Source organism: Astatotilapia calliptera, chromosome 5 (assembly GCF_900246225.1).
Source record: "Astatotilapia calliptera chromosome 5, fAstCal1.2, whole genome shotgun sequence".
Classification (NCBI taxonomy): domain Eukaryota; kingdom Metazoa; phylum Chordata; class Actinopteri; order Cichliformes; family Cichlidae; genus Astatotilapia; species Astatotilapia calliptera.
Genome location: NC_039306.1, coordinates 9,187,149 through 9,208,276, shown reverse-complemented (window position 1 = coordinate 9,208,276; position 21,128 = coordinate 9,187,149). Strand labels below are relative to the sequence as shown.

At 39.4% G+C, this 21,128-nt stretch overlaps 1 protein-coding gene across 2 annotated transcripts in view; it reads left to right on the top strand.

Moving 5' to 3' along the window:
• Positions 1-21,128, top strand: part of LOC113022072 (plexin-A2-like) — an 87,255-nt gene that overhangs the window by 33,838 nt on the left and 32,289 nt on the right. The window contains exons 4-8 of one of the 2 annotated variants that reach the window (XM_026167080.1): positions 5,138-5,272; positions 12,748-12,848; positions 17,992-18,115; positions 18,995-19,148; positions 19,648-19,744. In XM_026167080.1, the coding sequence (XP_026022865.1) occupies positions 5,138-5,272; positions 12,748-12,848; positions 17,992-18,115; positions 18,995-19,148; positions 19,648-19,744 (611 nt within the window). Of the gene's footprint in view, positions 1-5,137; positions 5,273-12,747; positions 12,849-17,991; positions 18,116-18,994; positions 19,149-19,647; positions 20,385-21,128 lie in introns of those variants that run through there. The other variant, XM_026167081.1, reaches the window with a different exon arrangement.

Sequence of the window (21,128 nt, the reverse complement as noted above, 5' to 3'; positions counted from 1 at the left end):
TGAGGTGCTCTGAAATCTAGCACAATGCTGAAGTGTAACTGCACAGCCGATACCTGTTCACAGGGTCTGTCCCCAGAGACGAAAGCAACAGAAGTAAAAATGAAGTCAGTCTGAAATTAGCTGTTAATCCCTCTATCCCATTAAAGACTAAAAATACCTATACATATACAGACTGCCTTGAGCTTTGTAGCCTGTAACTGTTAAAATCGGTCAAATTAGTGAATGATGCTTGACTGGGCAGCAGATTGTGAAGGCAATTTTGTCATTAAAATATTAAAACTGTTAATTCTTACTGTCCCCAAGGAGAATGGTTACATGAGTTTTAGAAATTACCTAAATTTTATGTGGGCTGTATTAAAAAATAGTTAATGGTTCAATACAAGTGCTGCCCTATAAGTATTCTTATACTATGTATGTGTGTTCTGCAGTCTAACAGATTGTGTATTGATCAAACAAGTAATCATACACACAATTTAAAACTACCGATTTATTGAAAGCAGGCAACAGACGAGTACAAGTGTGTAATTTATTTTGTTTGCATGCTTGTGTGTGCAAATGTGTGTGTAACATCCAAAAAACAGGCTCATTATAAAACCAATTAAACCCACCTTACTCTCATTATGAAGCTGTAGGGCTTAAGAAGAGATTGAGGACCTGTTGTACTCCCAGAGGGCTTCTGCCTGGTCAGGCCTGCTTTAGATGATAAAACCACTTTTAAATCCGCTGAAATCAAACACCACAAATCGGTCGTGATGGGTCAGTATTTTTTTCCGAGTTCATCCCTGTATCCCTGGCCCCTGGTCAACCTCATTATACACCGCTCGGTATCTGACCTCTAGACGGTTGTGCTGGGCTTTCTTAAACATTGTTTCACCGCAGAAATGTTCACATTCTCTGGTTTCTGTTTGTGCTGCTATTTATGAAAAGAAGAGTGTGGGAAAAATAATGTAAACTGGCTCCATTACTGTGTGGGATTTTGATACGGGAGAAGAGGAATAGGATAAGGAGGAGGAGGAGGAGGAATAGTAGCTCGAGCAGACAAGGAAAGAGAGCAAAAACAGAGAGTGAGCGAGCGAGAGCGAGAGAAAGAAGCTTATTTCTGAACTAAATCTGTCTTTGAAATAACTATTTAAAGGATAATTTGTGCATGGTGTTGAGTTATTAACAATCTGACAGGTGAGAGACAGTGTCTGTCCTCTTATGATCTGGATTTAAGAGGCCATCCTGTGTTGCTATTGTAATTGCAACTTTGGTGTTAACATAGAAGACAATCACAAATCTTTGCTTCTCCCCTTCCACCAGCCGCATACACCAACAAACAGACACACCCGTTAGCACATATTTATGCCCCCACCCCTCCACCCTCTTTTCATTCTTGGATGGCAGAACTGACGGTTGGAGAGGCACAGCTGCCTGGAAGGTGGAGGCATGATTGATTGATGAAGTTTTGGTGCCCAGGGGATCCAATCATGTAATCAGTTTGTATTGATTGACTGTCCCCATTGAGAGACTGCTGAGGCTCTGCTGCCATGTGTGCAAGCTAAGCTTGGCACACATTCAAAATCTTCTGCAGTCAGATTTGATTTGGGTGGCGAGGTCGCCTAAGTCCACGTGTTGGGATTCATGCTGGGAAGTCTGTCATAATCACACTGCAGACGTTCCAAACCGCTCCCACAATTCTCTGCTCCAATTCTTCATTATCTTGTATTTATTTTAATTATTATGATTGAGAAATTAATTCAGCTTTACTGTAATTGCATCACATGTTTAATGATCCAGTCTCCTTGGAATTTAAATGGGGCTTCCACCTGGGTTTGCATAGCTAATGAGATTTTTTCCCCCTTGCCACTATGTTTTTTTCCCAGACTCTTGTTTCACATTTCTGACTTCTATTTCACTTGTCAAGTTAGCATCACTTTAGTGATGCAATGCACATCATTCCTTCACCAGCATTACAAAAAAGGGCATTGTGAGTGCAAATAAAGGTATTTTTGTGAAATATAAAATTGAAGGACAGCACTAAGGAGAAAGACAAACAATTTCTGTCTTTGCGACAAAATGATGAAAAATGAACACTTTCAATATATCACTAACATCTAGTTATACTGAGAATAACAATGGCTTTTTAAGCTAAAAGCTCTTCTTAAGATTGACAACTTCCATATCGGTGAGCCACTTTTCACAAAGACAGACCTGCTTATTTATTTGCTTTACCGAAGCAGCACACCTTGTTTGTTGGTAGAGGTGGGAGAGGAGAATCGAAACCGCTTCACCGGTGGGCATTCGTTTTCTATGCTTGCATTTAATGAGCCCCAAAAGATTTCTCTCTGAAAGTCACTCCAAAGTCAAATTAAGGCTGAACTTGCTAAACACGTTTCAAAACTCAGATGCGTCACTGCTTTAACCTCAGGGGTGAATGTGGGTCAGAGGCGCAATAACCAGTTGGACTACTGAATGAGAAGCAGCTAATCTGTCTTTCCCTTTTCTTCCCCTCAGTCTCACCACAGGCTATAAATGTACCTTGTCTTGGTGGCACTGGGTGAACACGCTAGCAAAACTATTGCAAAGCGCCACAAGTCAGGAATGTAAATGAAGGAGAATGAAATCAAATGTAAAGCAACCACAGACTCTCCATTTCAAATACCCACACCTAATTTATTGTGTAAGCTTTCAAACACACATTGGGAAATCAGAGGTAACTGTTGAGGGAAAAACAAACTGTGACTAAGCTGTGAGACAGACATTTTTGAATTTGCTTACTTGCTGTCTGAGAGCTAGATAAGAAGATCAACATCAATTTCATCTCGGTGAAATCCACAGCTGTGATGTTTGGTGCCAAATGTTAGCTTATTATAAAGCCTGCAAGAACTGGCATTAGTAGCCAAGCAACTTGAAAGGTGCTTTCAACTAAAGCCTACTTAAACATGTTTTTGGAACATGGGATAGAATATAGCATATAGAACTATAAAATCAACCGTTACTAGAGATGGACCGATCCGATATTACGTATCAGTATCGGTCTGATACTGACGTAAATTACTGGATCGGATATCGGAGAGAAATAAAAACTGTAATCCGATCCATTAAATATCAAAAAAACACCTCACAAAACTTGCAACAGGCCTAACTCGGCTCATAACGTAGCACGTTGCAGCAGTATGCGTCACGTGATAGAGCGGCTGTGTGTATTTGTAGCATTTGGCATTTTATCTCCGAGGAAGTTATCCCAGAGAGAAGTAAAGCAAATGTGTAAGTTCATCTCTGAATGTTTGTAAAGCATTCCAGCCTTAAGCTTAACAACCGATATATGGAGCGACTGCCTCTTCTCTCCCCCTCCGTCTCCTGCTGCTACTTCAATCATGAAACTGATCAATGATCTGCTGATCGGCTTTTCTGTCGCGAGTCCGTCTCTCTTGTTTGTTCATCGCCCACTTTGCACCAGAAAGAGGAAACCAGTGGCTGAACAACAGCAGCACGTTTAACCTTGATAAGCTGTTGTTAGAATTTATTTAATATTACTTTCTACAGAAGGATCCTTTTCTACGCAGCTGACGGCTGGTAACTGTGCAGGGGCGGATCTAGCAAAGTTTAGCCAGGGGGGCCGATAGGGCATGAACAGGGAAAAGGGGGCACAAAAACATACATTTCTTACTTATTCTCATTTAAATTGTCTAGCTTTTAATAAATAATTATCCGAATCTTACACCCAAAGTTTTAATCTGATGTAAAATGTATAGAAGTCCATTAGTGTATATAGTAACTATTAAGTCTAATATACCCTAGTAAGCTATACTACTTTTTCCTTTGGGAAGGTATCTGTGCAGTCTGCAATTCTGTTGAAGAAAGATGTTGAATCTATTTAATTATTCTTGAAAAATAATTTATTTCTGGGCATTTTTTTCACACACTGCATCAAATTGAAGTTGATTACGTCATTTAAGCATCATGAGGTGGAGGGTGGTTCCTTATTTTTTATTTTTTTTGCTGGGAGTTTTAGAGCCCTATTAGTTAGGTTGCTTACTCTTTAAAATACCAGAATAGGGAGGATGGAGTAGGTTTAAGTTTATTAGATTGATCAGTATTGCTGAACTATGAAATGTTTTGGGTGTATCTTTTGCATACAGGTATAACAGACTAGCTTTAGTGGGGGGGTTTTTTGTTGTTTTTTTTAACTTGAGTATGAACTTATACAAAAAGCAGCAAAATATTAAAAAAAACAGTTTTATTGATTAAAAAACACACTATATCCGATTCATATCGGTATCGACCGATATCCAAATTTATGATATTGGTATCGGACATAAAAAAGTGATATCGTGTCATCTCTATTATGTACTGAAGTTAATTCCTGATCTACAGCTTAGCAGGTTGACTAATCTCTCAGATCTCTCAGGTTAAGTTTGTTTGGTATTTAATGGTGTTTGAACACCATTAAACCCGGAAAAAAATCCTTCAGCTTGCTTTCTAAGTAGACACAGCTCTTTAATGTAACAACTGATGAATTGATGAATTGCTCCTCTTTGAAGACATCGCTGTACTGAATTAACAGAGATTAAATTGTTTTTGATCTCCTCATTTACAGTACCTACTAGTTAAACATTTCCTTTGCATTTAATTTCAAGTTGCTCTTTTTCATTTACAAGTTAACAAGCTGTTTTGTCTCACATAAGTGCCTTTTTAGATAATGAGCTGATGTTCTAATGGACCGCTGGAAGGGAGGAGCATTTATTTACAACCGATTAGCCATTAACGAAGAATAAAGCGTTACTGGCTTGTATAGTTTGTATGGACCTTCATTACAGTTGTATACTCTGGAGAAATGCATTGATGGTTATTGCTTCACATTTTATTGAAGTCGTTACACTGCTGTGCACCAAATGGAGCCAAGAATGGTTTCCTTTAGTGTTACAAGTTAAAGTGGAAAAACATACCAAACTTTACACATAACAGTGGGTGATCATAAAACTGAAAGCAAAAGCCATCCGTGCATATTTCATATAAAGCTGCTATTTAGTTTTCTTTTAACAAAACATAGAAAGCATACAAAATCTTACAGAGAAGAGTCCTAATTCTACAAATGTACAGTAACCATTCAGTCACTGTCTCTTCATCTCTGTGTTTGTCTATGCCTCTGCAGGTCAGGGTGGACAGCCCTCTGGAAGGAGGAGTGCTGTATGAGACAGTGACTGTGATGAAGGATAGCAGTCCCATCCTCAGGGACATGGCCTTCTCCCTGGACAGGAACTCTCTCTATGTCATGTCTGGCAAGCAGGTGAGGAAAAACCCTCATGTTGGTGCTGCTGTCAAGAGAACCATTGAAAAAGCAGGATGATGCGGCAACAGATGAGGCTGTCCTTCAGCTGGAAGCCCACTGGTTCAAGCCCCTATGATAGCGAGTGTTCGGCATGTTGACATGTCCTTCAGTTAAACATAAGATGTGTAGCATGAAATTTAGAGTTTTAGTTGACAAGAAACATACAGTATGGAAGTATTTTTGGAAATCGGTTAGTGGAAGCGGTTTTGAACAAACATATTAATAATGATGATTAGATTTGGATTGAGGGCCAAAACAAATAAATAATCCTTGTTTTTTTAGGCTGTTGCAAAAAGAAATGTTCTGCACATTCTGTTAAGATTAGTATTTCTGCATGGAGCTTTGGAATCAGAAGTAAAACGGTTTCAAATCAAAAACATTAAGCTATGCTAAATTATAAATTAATACTGTTTATTTGGAATTGAAGCAGAGGATTATGACTTATCCTTAAAACAATAATTCCCTTACATTCATGAACTGTACGTCTACAGAAGAGATTGTTAAATATGCAGACTGTGTGTAAGAGGATGGACCACTGCTCCAATTACTTATCCATGCGAATCGACTTACAGCGCATGCATCTTTTGTACGTAATACACACACACGCACACACATCCCTTACAAAACCAGTGTCGGCTTTTTTTTTTTCTGTGTGGCTGTATTCCACCTCATCTGCTCCTCACTTGGCCCAGCATCACAGAGGCGAGCAGTTGTTGTCGTTGTTGTTGGACGATATTCTCTGCACTCATTGGAGATAAGAGTGAACAGTGGTAATCACTTTCAACTCCCATCAAGTGATTATTTTGGCGCGCTGGCATGCCACTGTGAAATGGGATTAGGTTTCAGTGCAGCCAAAAAAAGAAAAAAAAAAGTCTCTACCACTGCTCTCGGTTGTCTTCTGACTGCTGGAATTTATTGAGCCAGAGTCACAGGACAGAAAGCCAAAGGGCAGTGGGACAATTGCAGTTGTGTCAGTTACATCAGAGTGGCTCTGACTCTTTCCTGAGAGCCTGAAAAACAGTCTGGAAATCTATAAAAGCGTCAAGTTTAAGACAACACATAATGTCATTTGAGGAAGAATACAGACAGTCTTGTGTTGGGTGCCGTCTTCTAAAACAAATCAAGGCAGCTCTTCCTTCTGTGTGATAGACTGGAAGAGACAGGGCATAACTTATTGATGAGCTCTGGTCGTTCAAGGAGAGACACATGCTTCCTTCAAGGAGATAGCCAGCTATTCTCCTCACTCCGCCTTCAGTGACGCACAGTAACAGAGCAATAACCAAACCCTGCTTCGCCTGGCATTTTCTCTCAATATTAGAACAGCTTTGGCTTTGTAGCCTCCAGGAGCTTGAAACAGAGTAAAGCCTTCCGCTTTCTGTCTCCTCCTCCATCTTTGCTCAGCTTTCCCTTTAGACTTCCCCGTATCATGGGTAAGGAACCCCCCAGGGAGAGGGCTTCACTCGCAGATTTCCCACATTTCCAGTAGATCCCAGAGATGAGAGATTTTCAGATTCCTGGGAGCCAAACAATACAGAAATGATGTGGAATGAGGAGCGAAGCACAGACAGATTTGGCTGAGATCAGCCGACCCTTGTGGAATAACAATGAGCCCCTCTGTCTCCTGCCGGGTGAAACATGCAGGGTTAGCATGATGATGAAGAGTGAGGATCGTGTGTATGTGTGTGGATGTGTGTGTTTTTGTGTCTTCACCAAAACACTACTTGGAAGCCATTATTGATATGGAAAAAAAACAGCAGTTAATCTTTTTTCTCACTGTATGCCTTTAGTTTGATCAATTCTAAGAATAGAAATGCTCAGAATCCAAACACACTAAAACCTCACTGAATGTCATTCTTCAGTCTGTGAAGTCATGGCTAAGGCTTTAAACCTAAAAGAAGAAGGGGGGGGAGAGAAGTGCTGCAGGGTTTTTCCAGAGCAATATTTCAAAGTGCCACTCTGTGAAATGTAAAATCATTGCTTGAAATCCAACCCAACCATTTCTTTGTTTACCTGTGCCTATTTATTAACCCTTACCTGTATGTGAGAGTACAGTGTACCAGCGTTTCCCAGCCTATTTTGTGGGACCTTCCCCCTAAACTCAGATGGGCTGAAGCCCGCCTTTACCAACACACCTATCATGATCCAAACGTGTTCATTTGAATTGTTTCTAAACTGCATGAATATTCATCAGCAGCCACATGGTGCATCTTTTTCTGTTTGTAGACAGATGTTGTAATTGCAATTTAAAAATGAAATATGGATCTAAGATTGTTTATATTTATGTTATCCTTATTTTCTTTGCTTTTGGTTTAGTTTGCATTCATACTACTGTAACACTTCCGGAGTTTGCAGTCGTTTATCAGCACTTATCCACTAATGAACTCAGGTGTTGCTGTACTGTTAACACGGGCTGGTAGGAGCCGTGTCTTGCGAAGTGAATGTGCTGTGCTGGTGATTTAGTACTACTTCTGACAAAATCAGCCTCTCACTAATCTGTAACCTCATTTGTTTATTGCATTATTATGAAATCGTATTATTCTTAATTAAGCAGAGGTACTCTGTCATCTAAATATACAGCCCGACAACTACAGAGTACCTTTTGAGTTACAAAATTATTCTGTTGTGAAATCACTGCAGCCAGGGTGCTGAAAAGGCCAAGAGAGTTTCAAACAGAAACCTCTCTCTAAAGGTGTTCGCTTAAACTAACGTAACATGTTTTAAGTGTTTACAGCCGATAAAGTGAAGAAATTAAATTTAACAGAAATCTGCATTACAATGTTAATACAGACTTTATTTTTTTCATATCCTGAAATGGTAAATGGACTGATTCTTATTATTCACTTCTAAACTCAAGTGCAACTAATAAACATTCACACACATTCACACTCCGATGAACGCATCGGAGGGTTATTTGAGGTTAGTATCTTGCCCAAGGATATTTGGCATGCGGACTGGGGGAGCCAGGAATCGAACCACCAACCTTCCGATCAGTAGCTGATCTGCTCTACGACCTGAGCCACAGCCACCCCGTCTTTTGAAATTTTTGCACCACATATATTAATATTTTTATATTTATGATTTAATGTAGCACAATTTTTGAAACAGCTATAGTCATACTGTAAAACACTGGAAAGGTGTTGGATATTCGTTGAAATGCAATGCAATCATGTAGTCATGTGATGGCTGTGGATTTTTCCAAATCAGACTGAGGATATAGGATGACAGCATCACAGAGGTCTAAAAGCCTGAATGTTCATCTGACAGCATTCGTAAAGTTCCAATAAATCCGGATGAAAGTGTTACAGAGATAGTGAATTGGTCAGATAATAAGGTCGAGCATTAGTGTAAGGCCATCCCGGATGTTGCGAGACGATAAAGATTTTCCCAAAGCTAGAAAAGTGGATGTGATCATCAGCCGATTCTACCACGATACAACGCTCAAAAGCAGTCAGAATGAGATTTTGCCTCTGGGGAAAAGGGGCATATTTATTGGTTTTCTGTGATTGCTTGAAATGAGGAAATACCACGAAAAAACACAAGGCAAACAAAAGCTTGATGAGAAATACTAAAACTCCGTCTAGTTATGAATGATTCATGAGGATCTACAGCACACTGAACATCCACTGAGAAATTGTGCTTAATTTAAGCAAACACAATTGTAGACATACATTATAAAGGACACACATATACAGTATGTTGTCATATGAACATTGCACAAATTTTCCTTTCTTAGCCATATTCCAAGATGAACAGGTATCTACTTGAGATGTATTCAGTATTCTGTAACAAAGAAAATTCAAATCCCATACAAATTTACTGGTGTGGAAATACATATTCTTATGTTGTTGCGGTCGGTGACCTCCACCAGTGCTCTCTTCTCGTAATTTTCCAGCTTATTTTTTATAACTAAAAATATCTGAATTTCACCCTCATGTTTCAGCTCCCCGTTTAGCCAATTCGGAACCAGTGACTATGTCTTGATTTCCCCTTGGACTGCCTCATTCTGTTTATCTGTGTGTGTTCAGGTCACTACAAAAAATATGAATATTTAAATAAACAACAGCATTAGCTTGTGCTTTCACTCGCAGCAATACCATGGCTGGTCTTGTGTCTGTGCGTTTTTATGGTAAAATATACTCCTTGAAACTACTGTAGCAAGAACTACACAAAGATCATTTTCCAGTACTTCTGTAGATGTTACTACATGTGTCAATCTGGGATAACTTTAGATCGATTTTGTCAATGCAATAGAGCCACAACCATTCAAAATATTAGGGGTGTGCAGCTGAGCTCAAAATGAAAGAAGAGTGTGAAGATGGGTTTGTTCTAACCAATGGTTACAGAGAAATAGCTTCATCATGGAGCTGTGTTGTTTCTGTGTTGGTGCTTTAGATGATAAATTAAACATGGGTATACCCGCCAATCTGAGAAGTGTCTCCAAACCTGGATTCTTTTTAATGACCAGCAAAGGATGACTACTACATAAAGATCTCAGATTCCATAAAAGTCTTTGGGATAATGACTCCTGGTGACTCATTGTGTACTCTTAAGAAACGTTAGTCCCATTTAGAGTCAAATAGAGTGTAAGCAGAGTATGCTTTAGGTTGTGGGTACTTTGTGATTAATAAGCTGCTTCTATAAGAGTCTGCAGCATTCTGTTTTGCTCAGTCAGATGCACATACCGCTCGCTGTTATGGTACAGCGTGTGATTAGCTCTATGCAGAGTTTTGCAGATGCAAATCTACATGTTTTAGTGCCGTCTACACATTACAAAGCTTAGTGGCATTGCTGCTGTTGTTTGTTGGCACTGAAGATAAAATTGCCAGACATACAAATCATTATAAGTAAATTGACAACCAAGCGTGGAAACGAATTAAAGATGTAACTGCAGCCATTGTTTTTGCAAGTCATCTGTGCTTCTTTGAATTCTGTTGTTTATTTTACACAACTGCCTATTTATAGTGAAATATGGTTGTTGCCTTTCCTGTTCATGGCAACTTTTCACCCAAACAGATTTTTACTAATGCAGTTTCAACATATTGTACCAGATTTATCTAGATACATTTGAAAACTATGAAATGTTGAGCAAGGTGTTCCAATTAGTATCTTTGATTTTCTATTTTATGTCAAGTTGTTATGAGTGGCTTAAGTGTGCAACAAAACGTGTGATTTCACTTGTATGTATGTATTTAACATGTAAATTAGTAAGTCAATTGTGTAGCGTTTTTCCTTTTATGCTTGCCGTCAAATTGTCAAACCCTAACCCTGGTGTCAGCCAGCTGGCTGGGCCTTTCACAACTCCACCCATGGGACACATGACCTAAAAAGACAAAGTGACAGGAGGGTCACCACAAAGTGATCTTGAATGACATAATATTTTGTTGTCTTGTTATGACCATCAAAGTGGACTTTATGCAACTGATATTTCTGAGGCTTGCTATACTTATCATTTTATTAGGCACAACACAACATGAAGGGTGGTGTACTGGAGACCTTCTGAATGGATGCATATCATGTAACTGTAATAGTGTAATTGATCCAGTGACCGTTGTTGTGTTGTAACTTACCTTTGTGCCTGCATCTCAAATATTCCTGTTTATACATGCACACACAGTTTATTATGTGTGTTTGTGTTTATACACACACACACACACACACACACACACACACACACACACACACACACACACACACACACACACTCAGGACATATTGTTTGAGCTTATTTGGATTCAACTCAGATCAGTTCCACTAAAGGAATCAACCCTGATTCTGCGGTGCAGGCTTCACATCTGATTCTCAGAACAGACAGTAGAAAACAGAAGATCCATAGCTCTCCCCCTGTAAAGGTCACACCGCAGACCAACTTTGTTAACTTAGATGAGCCTCAGTCTACAACAATTCATGGATTATTTCTACTGCGTCAGATATGTACTTAGAGCCCTCAGCTCCACCCGTGCTGCAAAATAATTTTGTTAATGGAATGCACCGAAGGGATTCTGAACTGCTGGAAAAAAGGGAGAAAGTTATTTCGAAGGGAGCAGCAGATAATCCATTTTGCCAACACAGACCTGAGAGAGCACACACTTATGCTATCAAGAGCACCGGAGACACTCTAATCCATAATCCACTCTTCATTTGTGATTGCTTACATCAGGAAATTGCTTGCATCATATGTCCAGACCCAGAATAATAACAAAGTATAAAATAGCTGGGCTCAGGCTGCGGGTCTAACTGGTTTTGTATGCAGGGGTGGTGCAAACGCAACAGCAGCTAATGGAGAGCTTATGCTTTGCCAGACATTCATGCATGGAAGTGGTGCTAGAAGTAGAGAATGTGGCTGTCTGTTAGAATGCGTTTCTGTCTGCGCAGATGTGGAAAATAGTACAGACCTATATAATGTGGCTACAGTGTAATATACTTTATTGGTGTGTAAGAAAATCCTTTATCAAAGGTTATAAAAAAAGTTAAATATGAAGATTGCTGCAAAACTGCTTCTCAGATTTTGGTGTCATTTCAAGTCATTTCTGACAAAAAAATCTAGCAATTCTTCATGTGGGTAAACCCACAGTACTGCATACTGCAAATTTGTGTCTGCAGCTAGAAAGAGAAAAAACGGGTTGTTTTCCTTTGGGATATTTCAGTGCGAGCTCTGACGAGGCTTCCTTATAGTGCAAAATAGGCAAAATGATGAAATGGGCTTTGCTCACTCATCATCAGCTGCTTATTATTTCATCAGTGTTTTATTTGCATGCCTTTGTTGGCCTTATTTCCACTCCATGACATCAGTATAATTGATGCACAGGTTGATGGCTTTTGGATAAAATTCTATTTAATACACTGTCTACCCAGTTTAGGCGTGTCATATGTCAGTATTCTGGCTTATTGGTCAGTGCTTTTGAATTACTTTATTAGTATTTTATTTAGATGTCCCACTTTGTGTGAAATATGATGATAAAATAATATATGTGGCACCTCTAAGCAAATTTCGGTAGCCACATCTATAAGAAGTTTCAGAGGATAGTTTGTATAAGACCAATGTTTGCATATTTCTGTATGACTATTTTGGGTGTCCAGGTGGCCTGGTGGTTTGGGACACTTACAGATATTTCCGGGTTCAGATCAGAAAGCTAATAATGCATGCATGTTATTTTTGCTTCACCATTTTTCCATGTTTCCTGTCTGGATGTCCACTGAAGATTACACAGTGTGGGCACAAATGTACCACATTTATCTTAATAATGTAAAATTGATTGTAATCTAAATTGGACAATATGTTCATGAACAATATAGGGCTCCTACTGGATTCAAGACTCTTTACAGATTTGCTATAGATTAAAAAAGATGTTAAAAATATTGCAACAAGACAGCACTAGAATTTATAGCATTGTTTTTTAATTTTCTTGAGCTGTTAAACTGTTCCTCTTGTTTAGGTGGCTCAAGTTCCTGTGGAGGCCTGTGAGCAGTACAGTACATGTGCTGAGTGTCTGAGCTCTGGTGACCCCCACTGTGGCTGGTGCGTCCTGTATAACATGTAAGTCCACTCACTTTATCTTCTCTCACAATCCCATACTCTCATCATAGCCCAGGGATTTAAAAGCACAAAATTACTGTATGTAGTCACATGATTTGTTGAGTTTAATATAACACAGTTATTGTACTCCATGGAGTTTGCCATTATCAACAGCTGGCAGGATGAATATAAAGCCAGGAAGTGGTTACTGGACAGTGTGATCCCTCCTAAATAGCGCTATTTGGGACAGCAGAAACTGCATGCCCACCAGATTTTATTGTCTGTCGCACAAGAGGAAAAGGGGTGTTTAATGGAGGAGGGAGGGATTAGCCTTACAGCCACAGCAGGTGTACCAGCTGCACTTCTACATACCCGGGGAACATTTTGGACCTGACGGAGCAGGCTTATCTCCTCCATCTTAATTATCTGACCCCAGGTTAGCTTGCATAATACCTCGATATGGAGCAAAGGGGATTCAGAAGATTAAAACCCTGTGTTTCTGAACCAGCCGTCGTGTTGAATCTGACCTCAGCCAGGGATTTACTGCTGTCATCATATGACGTCGTCATTTCAGCCAGCAATATCTTGATGGTGATCAGCATTATTTAAATTGCAGCTCTCTGCTTTATCAAACTGGGTGGGAAGAAGGAAAAAAAGTGCTTTTTAAAATCTAAATTACTTCATTAAACAGTTGTTTTTTTTCTCCCTGAGTACTGACTTTGTCTGAAAGTCCCATTAAACTGTTTATTTAAATTAATGCCTTACACTTATCAGTGAGTAGATAGGCTGCTGTTCCCTCAAGTAACCCAAAGTGAATCATGATCTCTCACACTGCAGAATGAGACTACTTTGTTTTTCTGTCTATTAAATCCAGATTGGGGTCTTTTTCAGCTGCCTGAATGACTCTCTCAGTGTGGCACATACACTGCTTTCAGGATCTCAGTTTCCTACCCCTGGCAGGGTGAACCAAAGAACCTATCTAACAGAGTGTGTGTGGGGGGGTGTTTCTGAGCATGCAAAGAGCCTGAAGGAAACACGAACAAATGGTTCCATCAGACAAAACACGGTGGATAAAAGAGGGAAAAATAAAAGGCAATGAAAGACGGTCAGAGATGAAAGACGTTTTTTTTCAGGAGCACTTCATCTGATGAGCGGTTAGAAGGTGACCGTCTACACTGCTGTGGCTGCGGTCCGCCTCAAGGAGCCGAGCCAGCAACAGCTGTCACCACGTTTCCAATGCACCTTTATATCGTGTTGTAATTACAGCAGAGGCCTCGGTGCTCTTTGAGCTCTTTCAGGAGGTGCCACCCCCTCAACAGCCTCTGAGAGTGGATTAAGTACCTTCTCCCCTTGCTGCATGTGTTACATGTTAAAAAGAAAGAGATGATGGTGTACAGTCAAAATGCTCTCTGGATTTGCTTTCTTAGTTCAACTTTACAGCACAGATACGCTTTATTAATTCTTTTTAAACAGTGTTTGTGTTTAAGTACAGCATAGAAACCGTACAGTCAGATAGATTCTCTCTGAGAGAAAACTGCTATAATGCTTCTATGGTAGTGTCAAGATGGTAGTGTCAATATAATCTCTACATCAAATCCTACATTTCTAAAGCTGGCCAAAAAAAAAAAAAAAAGATTTAAAGGTCCTTTCCACTTCTTGCCATTACTTAAAATATCTTTTTACTTTGCACTTCTCTCTTACGGGATTATTCTAAGGTCACAGTATGCTGCCAGCCCTTTCACTTTTACTTTTAATTGCCTGTTGGAGTCTGGGAGTTAAAGCTATTCTTCTATTGCTCAGTAATTTCCTCTGCGCAAAAAAAAGCAAAGTGAAATGTTATAGAGACAACCAGCATCTTAAAGTCATTTATAGGAAATAAAAAGTAATTGGACACAATTGGAAATACTTTTAAATGCTATATAACACTTAATTCATATCAACTCAGTCTATATCTGCTATATATTATCTAAACTCTGATTTAGCCAAAGTAGCAGCACTGGTTCTATGAATGGGAATTGGAGAGAGCTGGGTGATACGACAAAGAGGAGAAAGGTAGATATATTGTGTGCAGAAGACCAGGTGGAAGGGAAGCAAGGCCAGGAGCATTGGGAGTGGATTCAAGCTTTTTTTTATCATAGGAGAAATGGGGCTAATGAGGTAATCTTGAATAAATAGTGTTGTGGAAGTGAAGAAAGTGTCAGACAGGATCATGAATTTGAAGCTGGAAATCGAATGTTGAATGTTCTCAGTGCCTATGCCCCACAGGTTGGATGTCAGTTTGAAGAGAAATTCTGGAGTAAGTTAAATGAAGTGGTAGAGAGTGTCCCCAGGAGGAGAGATTGGTGATTGGTGCAGACCTCAATGAACATGTAGTTGAAGGGAACAAAGGTGATGAAGAGGTGTTGGGTAGCTATGGTGTTAAGAGAGGAGAGAAATGCAGTAGGAAAGATGATGGAAATAGTTGTGGTGAACACGTACAACAATAAGAGGGAGGAACATAAGGTGACATTAAAGAGTGGAGGAAGCTTCACATGGGTAAACTGGATTAAATGCTGGAAGCTGAAGAAGGAAGAAAGTTGAGTCCAGGAAGGAGTTGAGACAGGCTCTGGTGGGTAAGGAAGATTTGTCAGATGACCAGGAAAGTGTAGTGCTGAGGTCAAGAAGGTGTTTGGTGGGTTCAACAGACTCGGTGGTAGAATGAGAAAGTGCAGAAAAGAAAGAGAGTGGTTAGCAAAGAAAATGTGGGACAGTCAGAAAAGTTGAAGAAAGTAGATAGGAGTACTGAGAGGCTAGGCATATGGCAAAGAGAGAGGTGGCAAAGGAAAAGTCGTATGTGAGGATAGATATTAAGGAAGGAAAAAAGACTTGTATTGATTGACTTGGTAGAGAGACTGAGCTGGAAAGGATGTGCAGCAGGTTAGGGTGATCAAGGACAAAAAGGGAAATGTAACAAGTAGAGAGAGTGTTTAGAGATGTTGGAACCAGTACTTTGAATGTAGACAATGTCGAAGATGAAGATGAATATGAAGATGTAGAAGATGAATGAATGTAGACCAATGTCGAAGATGAAGATGTAGAAAATGAATGAATGTAGAAAATGACAGCAAGAGGGAGACAGTTGGAAGAAAGTTAGGAAGGAAGTGCAGAGGTAAGGACGAAGTGAGAGCAGCTTTGAAGAGGACGATGAGAGCAAAGGCAGTTGCAGTCCAAGCAGTCCAGATGACATACCTGTGAATATACAGAGATTTCTAGGAGGGAGGGCAGTGGACGTTTTGACCAGCTTGTTTAACACTATCATAGAGAGTGAGAGGATGGCTGAGGAATGAAGAAGAAGTGTACAGGTACTGTTTTTCAAGAAAAAAAGATGATGTGCAGAGCTATACTGACAACAGAGGAATAAAGATGATGAGCCTTACCATGATGATATGGGAAAGAGTTTTTGAAGCTAGGCCAAGAAGAGAGTTAATAACCAGTAGCAGCAGTATGGCAGAATGTCAGAGAAAGAGCATTAAAGATAGAATGTTTGGATTGAGAGTGTTGATGGACAACTATGAGAGGGCCAGAACGGGTTGCACTGTGCTTTTGTGGCTCTAGAGAAAGAATATAATAGGGTGCCAAGAGAGGAACTGTGGTAGTGCTTGAGGAAGTCAGAAGTAGCAGAAAACCATTCGAGGGTGGGTCAGGACATGGATGAGGAATGTGAAACAGTGGTGAGTTGTGAGGATTTTTAAGTGATAGAGATTGTGTTTAGAGGCAAAATTTAATTTTTTTTTTTTTTTTTTCCCAAAAACTGTATATATCTCTTTTCTGCCTTCACTGAGCAGTTAAAGTACTTTGGCACTACAACCCAAATCTATTCACTTTAAGCACTTTTTATCTGTCAAACACACTCATGGTCTGATGGATGCTTCAGGCACCAATTGGGGATCAGTATCTTGCAGATCGGAGGAGCTGTGATCAGAGATGGGCAGTAACGCGTTACTTGTAACGCGTTACTGTAATCTGATTACTTTTTTCGAGTAACGAGTAAAGTAAGGGATTACTATTGCAAAATCGGTAATTAGATTACCATTACTTTACCGTAGGAACGCTGCGTTACTGCGTTACTAAAACCGTGATTTTTTGCGAGAATGTCTCACGACAGTGACGTAAGCAAGTGCGCCGTTAGTGACAACAGCTGTGTGCAGATCAACAATGGATCACATATCGAGTGCGGGAGAGAGTATGAGCATGCAGCGTTTAAAGCGTGGAAGTACTGACCTTACTTTGAGTTTGATTCCATAAAAAGTGACAAAAACATTAGCGTCCATCGTGCGTGGGAAGAAAACTTCTTTTTACAGCGAAAAAAACCCCTAAACTTCCAAGGAAGCACCAAGAGCGCAACGAGGTAATGGGAAACTCACAGAGACACTGCCGTATCCTTCCACTGACCGCTGCACACCTGCACCAGGGTAAACCTCCGCCTACCCCACTCCTGCTTTACAGGTGAAAATAGAGCAACAGGACCGCTGAGTCTTTGACTTTATTTATGTTCTGCTGTGTTTTACTTGCATCTATTTGAAAGAGTGAGTGTAAACACAAAAAATTATTTTATTTTATGTGCTGGAATGTGCAGAAAATAGGTTTAAATGTTAAACTCATTTATTCAACTCAGAGAATGTTGCATATAATTAAATTTTTGCTTGATGCATAAAGTTAAAAGATTAAAAATGATAAAACAAGTTAAAAAAAGAGACTTTTCCATTTGATTACATTTTGTATGATGGATTATGTAGAAAAAGTAGAATTGGGCTGAAAGATCTATCGCTTTATCACCTCTTCAGGTTGTAAATCGTGTTTTTAAAAAGTAACTAAGTAACTAAGTAATTAATTACTTTTGAAAATAAGTAATCAGTAAAGTAACGGGATTACTTTTTTGGGGAAGTAATCAGTAATTAGTTACTGATTACTTTTTTCAAGTAACTTGACCAACACTGGCTGTGATACAAATCACTGACCCTCTGATTGGTATATAATTAACTCTACCTTCTGAGCCGCAGCAGCCTGGTCTTTTAGGAGTGAAGTGCTGATTGACCAACAATAACATATAAAACTCAGTGAGATTCAACACTAAGCTCGACATTATTTAATACATTTTTACCTGGAACTTTCTGTTTCTCCACAGGTGTTCGAGAAGAGATCGGTGTCAACGGGCAGACGAAGCCTTCCACTTTGCGACAGACATTGACCGCTGTGTGAAGGTTATTGCTCACCCAGACAGCATCGCTGTATCAGCACATAGTGTCCCTGTGAGTCTGCTTATCATTCCGCCAATCACTGCAATGCCACTCCACTCACAATGCCAGTGTTTATGAGCAATCAGCAGGAGTATCCTTGTTCATCCACATGTACAGTAAGAATAAGCCCGGGAGAGAAGATTAGTTTTGTGAGATGTGAATTGAGACAGAAGGTCCCTGTAGGGCATCCACTATATTTACTTTGGTTTAAAAACATGTATTATGAGATTGGAGACAAATGTGAATGGGGGAGAGTTGTTATTGTAGCGTACTCTGTCTGCTCCTCTGATGCATCAGCCAAAAGGTTGATTACATTTTCTGAAAGCTCTATTTAGCTGCTCTTTCTCCAGTAGCCAAGAGCACAGAAGACATTAGGAGGTAAAAAAAAAACATCATCTTAAAAGGACTCGTGGGACATTTGAGGCAATGTGCTTGTTTGTTTTATTCTTGAGTAATATAGGAGATGATCAACATCACTCGTGGGTAAATGTGCAGCTGGAGCCAGAAGCTGGTTACCTTAGCATTAAAACTGGAAAACGCCCAGTCAATAAAAATGCTATACATAAATCTCACTGAAACAAATCTTGAATAAGTCCAGCTTCTTTCCTCCTATATGCAGTCTTAGTGTTAAGTTATAAACTAACCATCTATCTGGGCATTTACTACACTGGTACAACAGAAGAATCTATCTTTTCATCTAACTGTAGGCAAGAAAGAAAGAACAATGTGTGTGTGTTTGTGCGTATTTCCAAAATTGGCTTATTCTCAAACTAGATGTGATAAAATATACAGCTGAATCTGTTATATAGTGCTGACATCGCACTGTCAGACTGTTCCCCACCACTGTAAGTGTAGCAGTGTCTTAAATCTTTCCTGTCTGCTTTCTTTTAGCTTCTACTTGAGGTGAACAATGTTCCAGACCTTTCTGCTGGTATTACTTGTTCATTTGGCCAGCAGGCTGAATTGGAGGGTCATGTGAAGGGGAACAGGGTTATGTGTCTTTCCCCAGCCGGAAAAGATGTTCCCCAAATACCAGAGGGACAAGGTGAGCTCAGATATCAGTGTATATTGTAAAAAACATCAATAAAAATATAAACCTATAACCAATATTTAATGATGCTAACATAAGATGTAAGGATTAATGTATCAATATTCTAGACTCTAACAAAAAGAGTCTGCTTTAAAGATTGGCTCCCTTGCAGTTTTTGTTTAGCCAAAGATGTGGTGAGTACCAAGGAGCTGTAGAATTTCCTCTGAGCATTTAAAGTAATCCTTCAATTGAAGTTTGTGACAGAAGGTTTTCTCATGACAACAGCAATATGCCCTTCCAGGAATGCAGACACCAGGTGGCTCTTTACAGGAATGTGATAAAAGCATTAACTTTTTTTTTTTTTTGCCTCACTTTGACCTTCTCTTTTCACTCATTGTTTTCATTCTTTCACCCATCCTTTTTGTCTCTCTCTCATCAACTCTCTTACATGTTTTTCCACTCCCTCTCGCTTTCCCTTCGCTCACCACGCTGCGTCTGCGTCCCTCTCTTTAAGACTGGGCTGGGGTAGAGCTTCGTCTGAATTCAAAGGAAACGGGTCAAATGGTCGCCAGCACGGAGGTGAAATTCTACAACTGCAGCACACATAAAATGTGAGTTCAGCTGCCCCTGCACCCCCCCAACCCACCATCCACCATCCACCCCACATCTTTGATTTGTTCAATAGATGGAAGAGCACGATTTAATTTAGAGCAATGATGTACTGATGCTCCCAACCCTACTTAAGATCAGCCTGTTAGATAACCTTTGAGATCAATTTATCTGTCAGGTTTAATTTAAATCAACATGATGCATTTGCCATGGCCTGTTTGTTTCGACTCTGGTTTAACTAGCAGTTTGTGGGCTTACTGGTTGAAGCTTTAAGTATCAGTTAACTATCATTGTCTGCCGCACACTCCTGTGAATTCAATACTGAATTCAATACTGTTCCACTCATCCTAGAAAATGTTTTAGGTCTACGAACTGGTATCCAATACAGCAAAAAACTATTAAAGCTGAAGCATTCATGATATACATCATGTACTAACTGCAAAAGATTTACCAGTAAGATCATAGTAAATTTGTCATTTATGACCCCCTGTCTTTGGACAAAAGACCCAGAGTTTATAAGGATTAAAGACTGCAAAACATGACAGGAGGACAGATCGTCGTTCTGCTCTTTGACAGAATCAGCAGTGTTTGGATCAGCCTTTTATATGGTTGTTTTCTTGGTCTTTGAATTACTGTTTTAACACCAGCTGATCAGAAAATATTTTTACAGTTAATCATTGTTTATTTTCTATTCCTTTTTTAAGCAAAAAAACTTCAATCATTCTGAGGGTTCAGCTTTCTCAGTGTGAATTTCCTGCTTTCCTCTGTTTCATATCAAAGTACTTCTGAGTTTTGAACTGTCTGCGGTACAAAATAAGAGACAAAGGCACAACAAACTAAACAATTAATAGAGAGAATAATTGTTAGATTAAACAGTAATAAACTACAATTGTTTGTTGCAGCCCTTATACATATTAACACCTAGAAATGGCTTCACTCTAGACCAACAGTCCCTGACGGCTGCTTAAAAAGATAAGTACTAGATTCACACACCCCCTTTTGACTTCATCCCAAGGGGCCTTGCCAGAGAATTGTGTTTGCCTCCAATATTAGACATAAGATATTTTATATTTTTAGCCTTGCTCTGATGCTTGAGGGTAAGTAAAATAATTTAAAAGTACATTATTTAAATGTCATCCAATATAAGCCTACTAACTGGGCAGGGACGCAGTTTTGACTTTGAGCCATTATGCAAATGTCTGCTGTATTTATCATAACAGTAAAATATGACAAGAGTCTTTCTTTGTGAATAACAATTGCAAGCACTGCTACAAATGTGGATCTTATTAGGATGAAAGCCAATTAGCAGCATTTGTCAGCTTTAAAAGAAGTTAGCAAACACTTTATAAGTTTTCACAGCAACATTAACAAAACTCCAAATAAGGA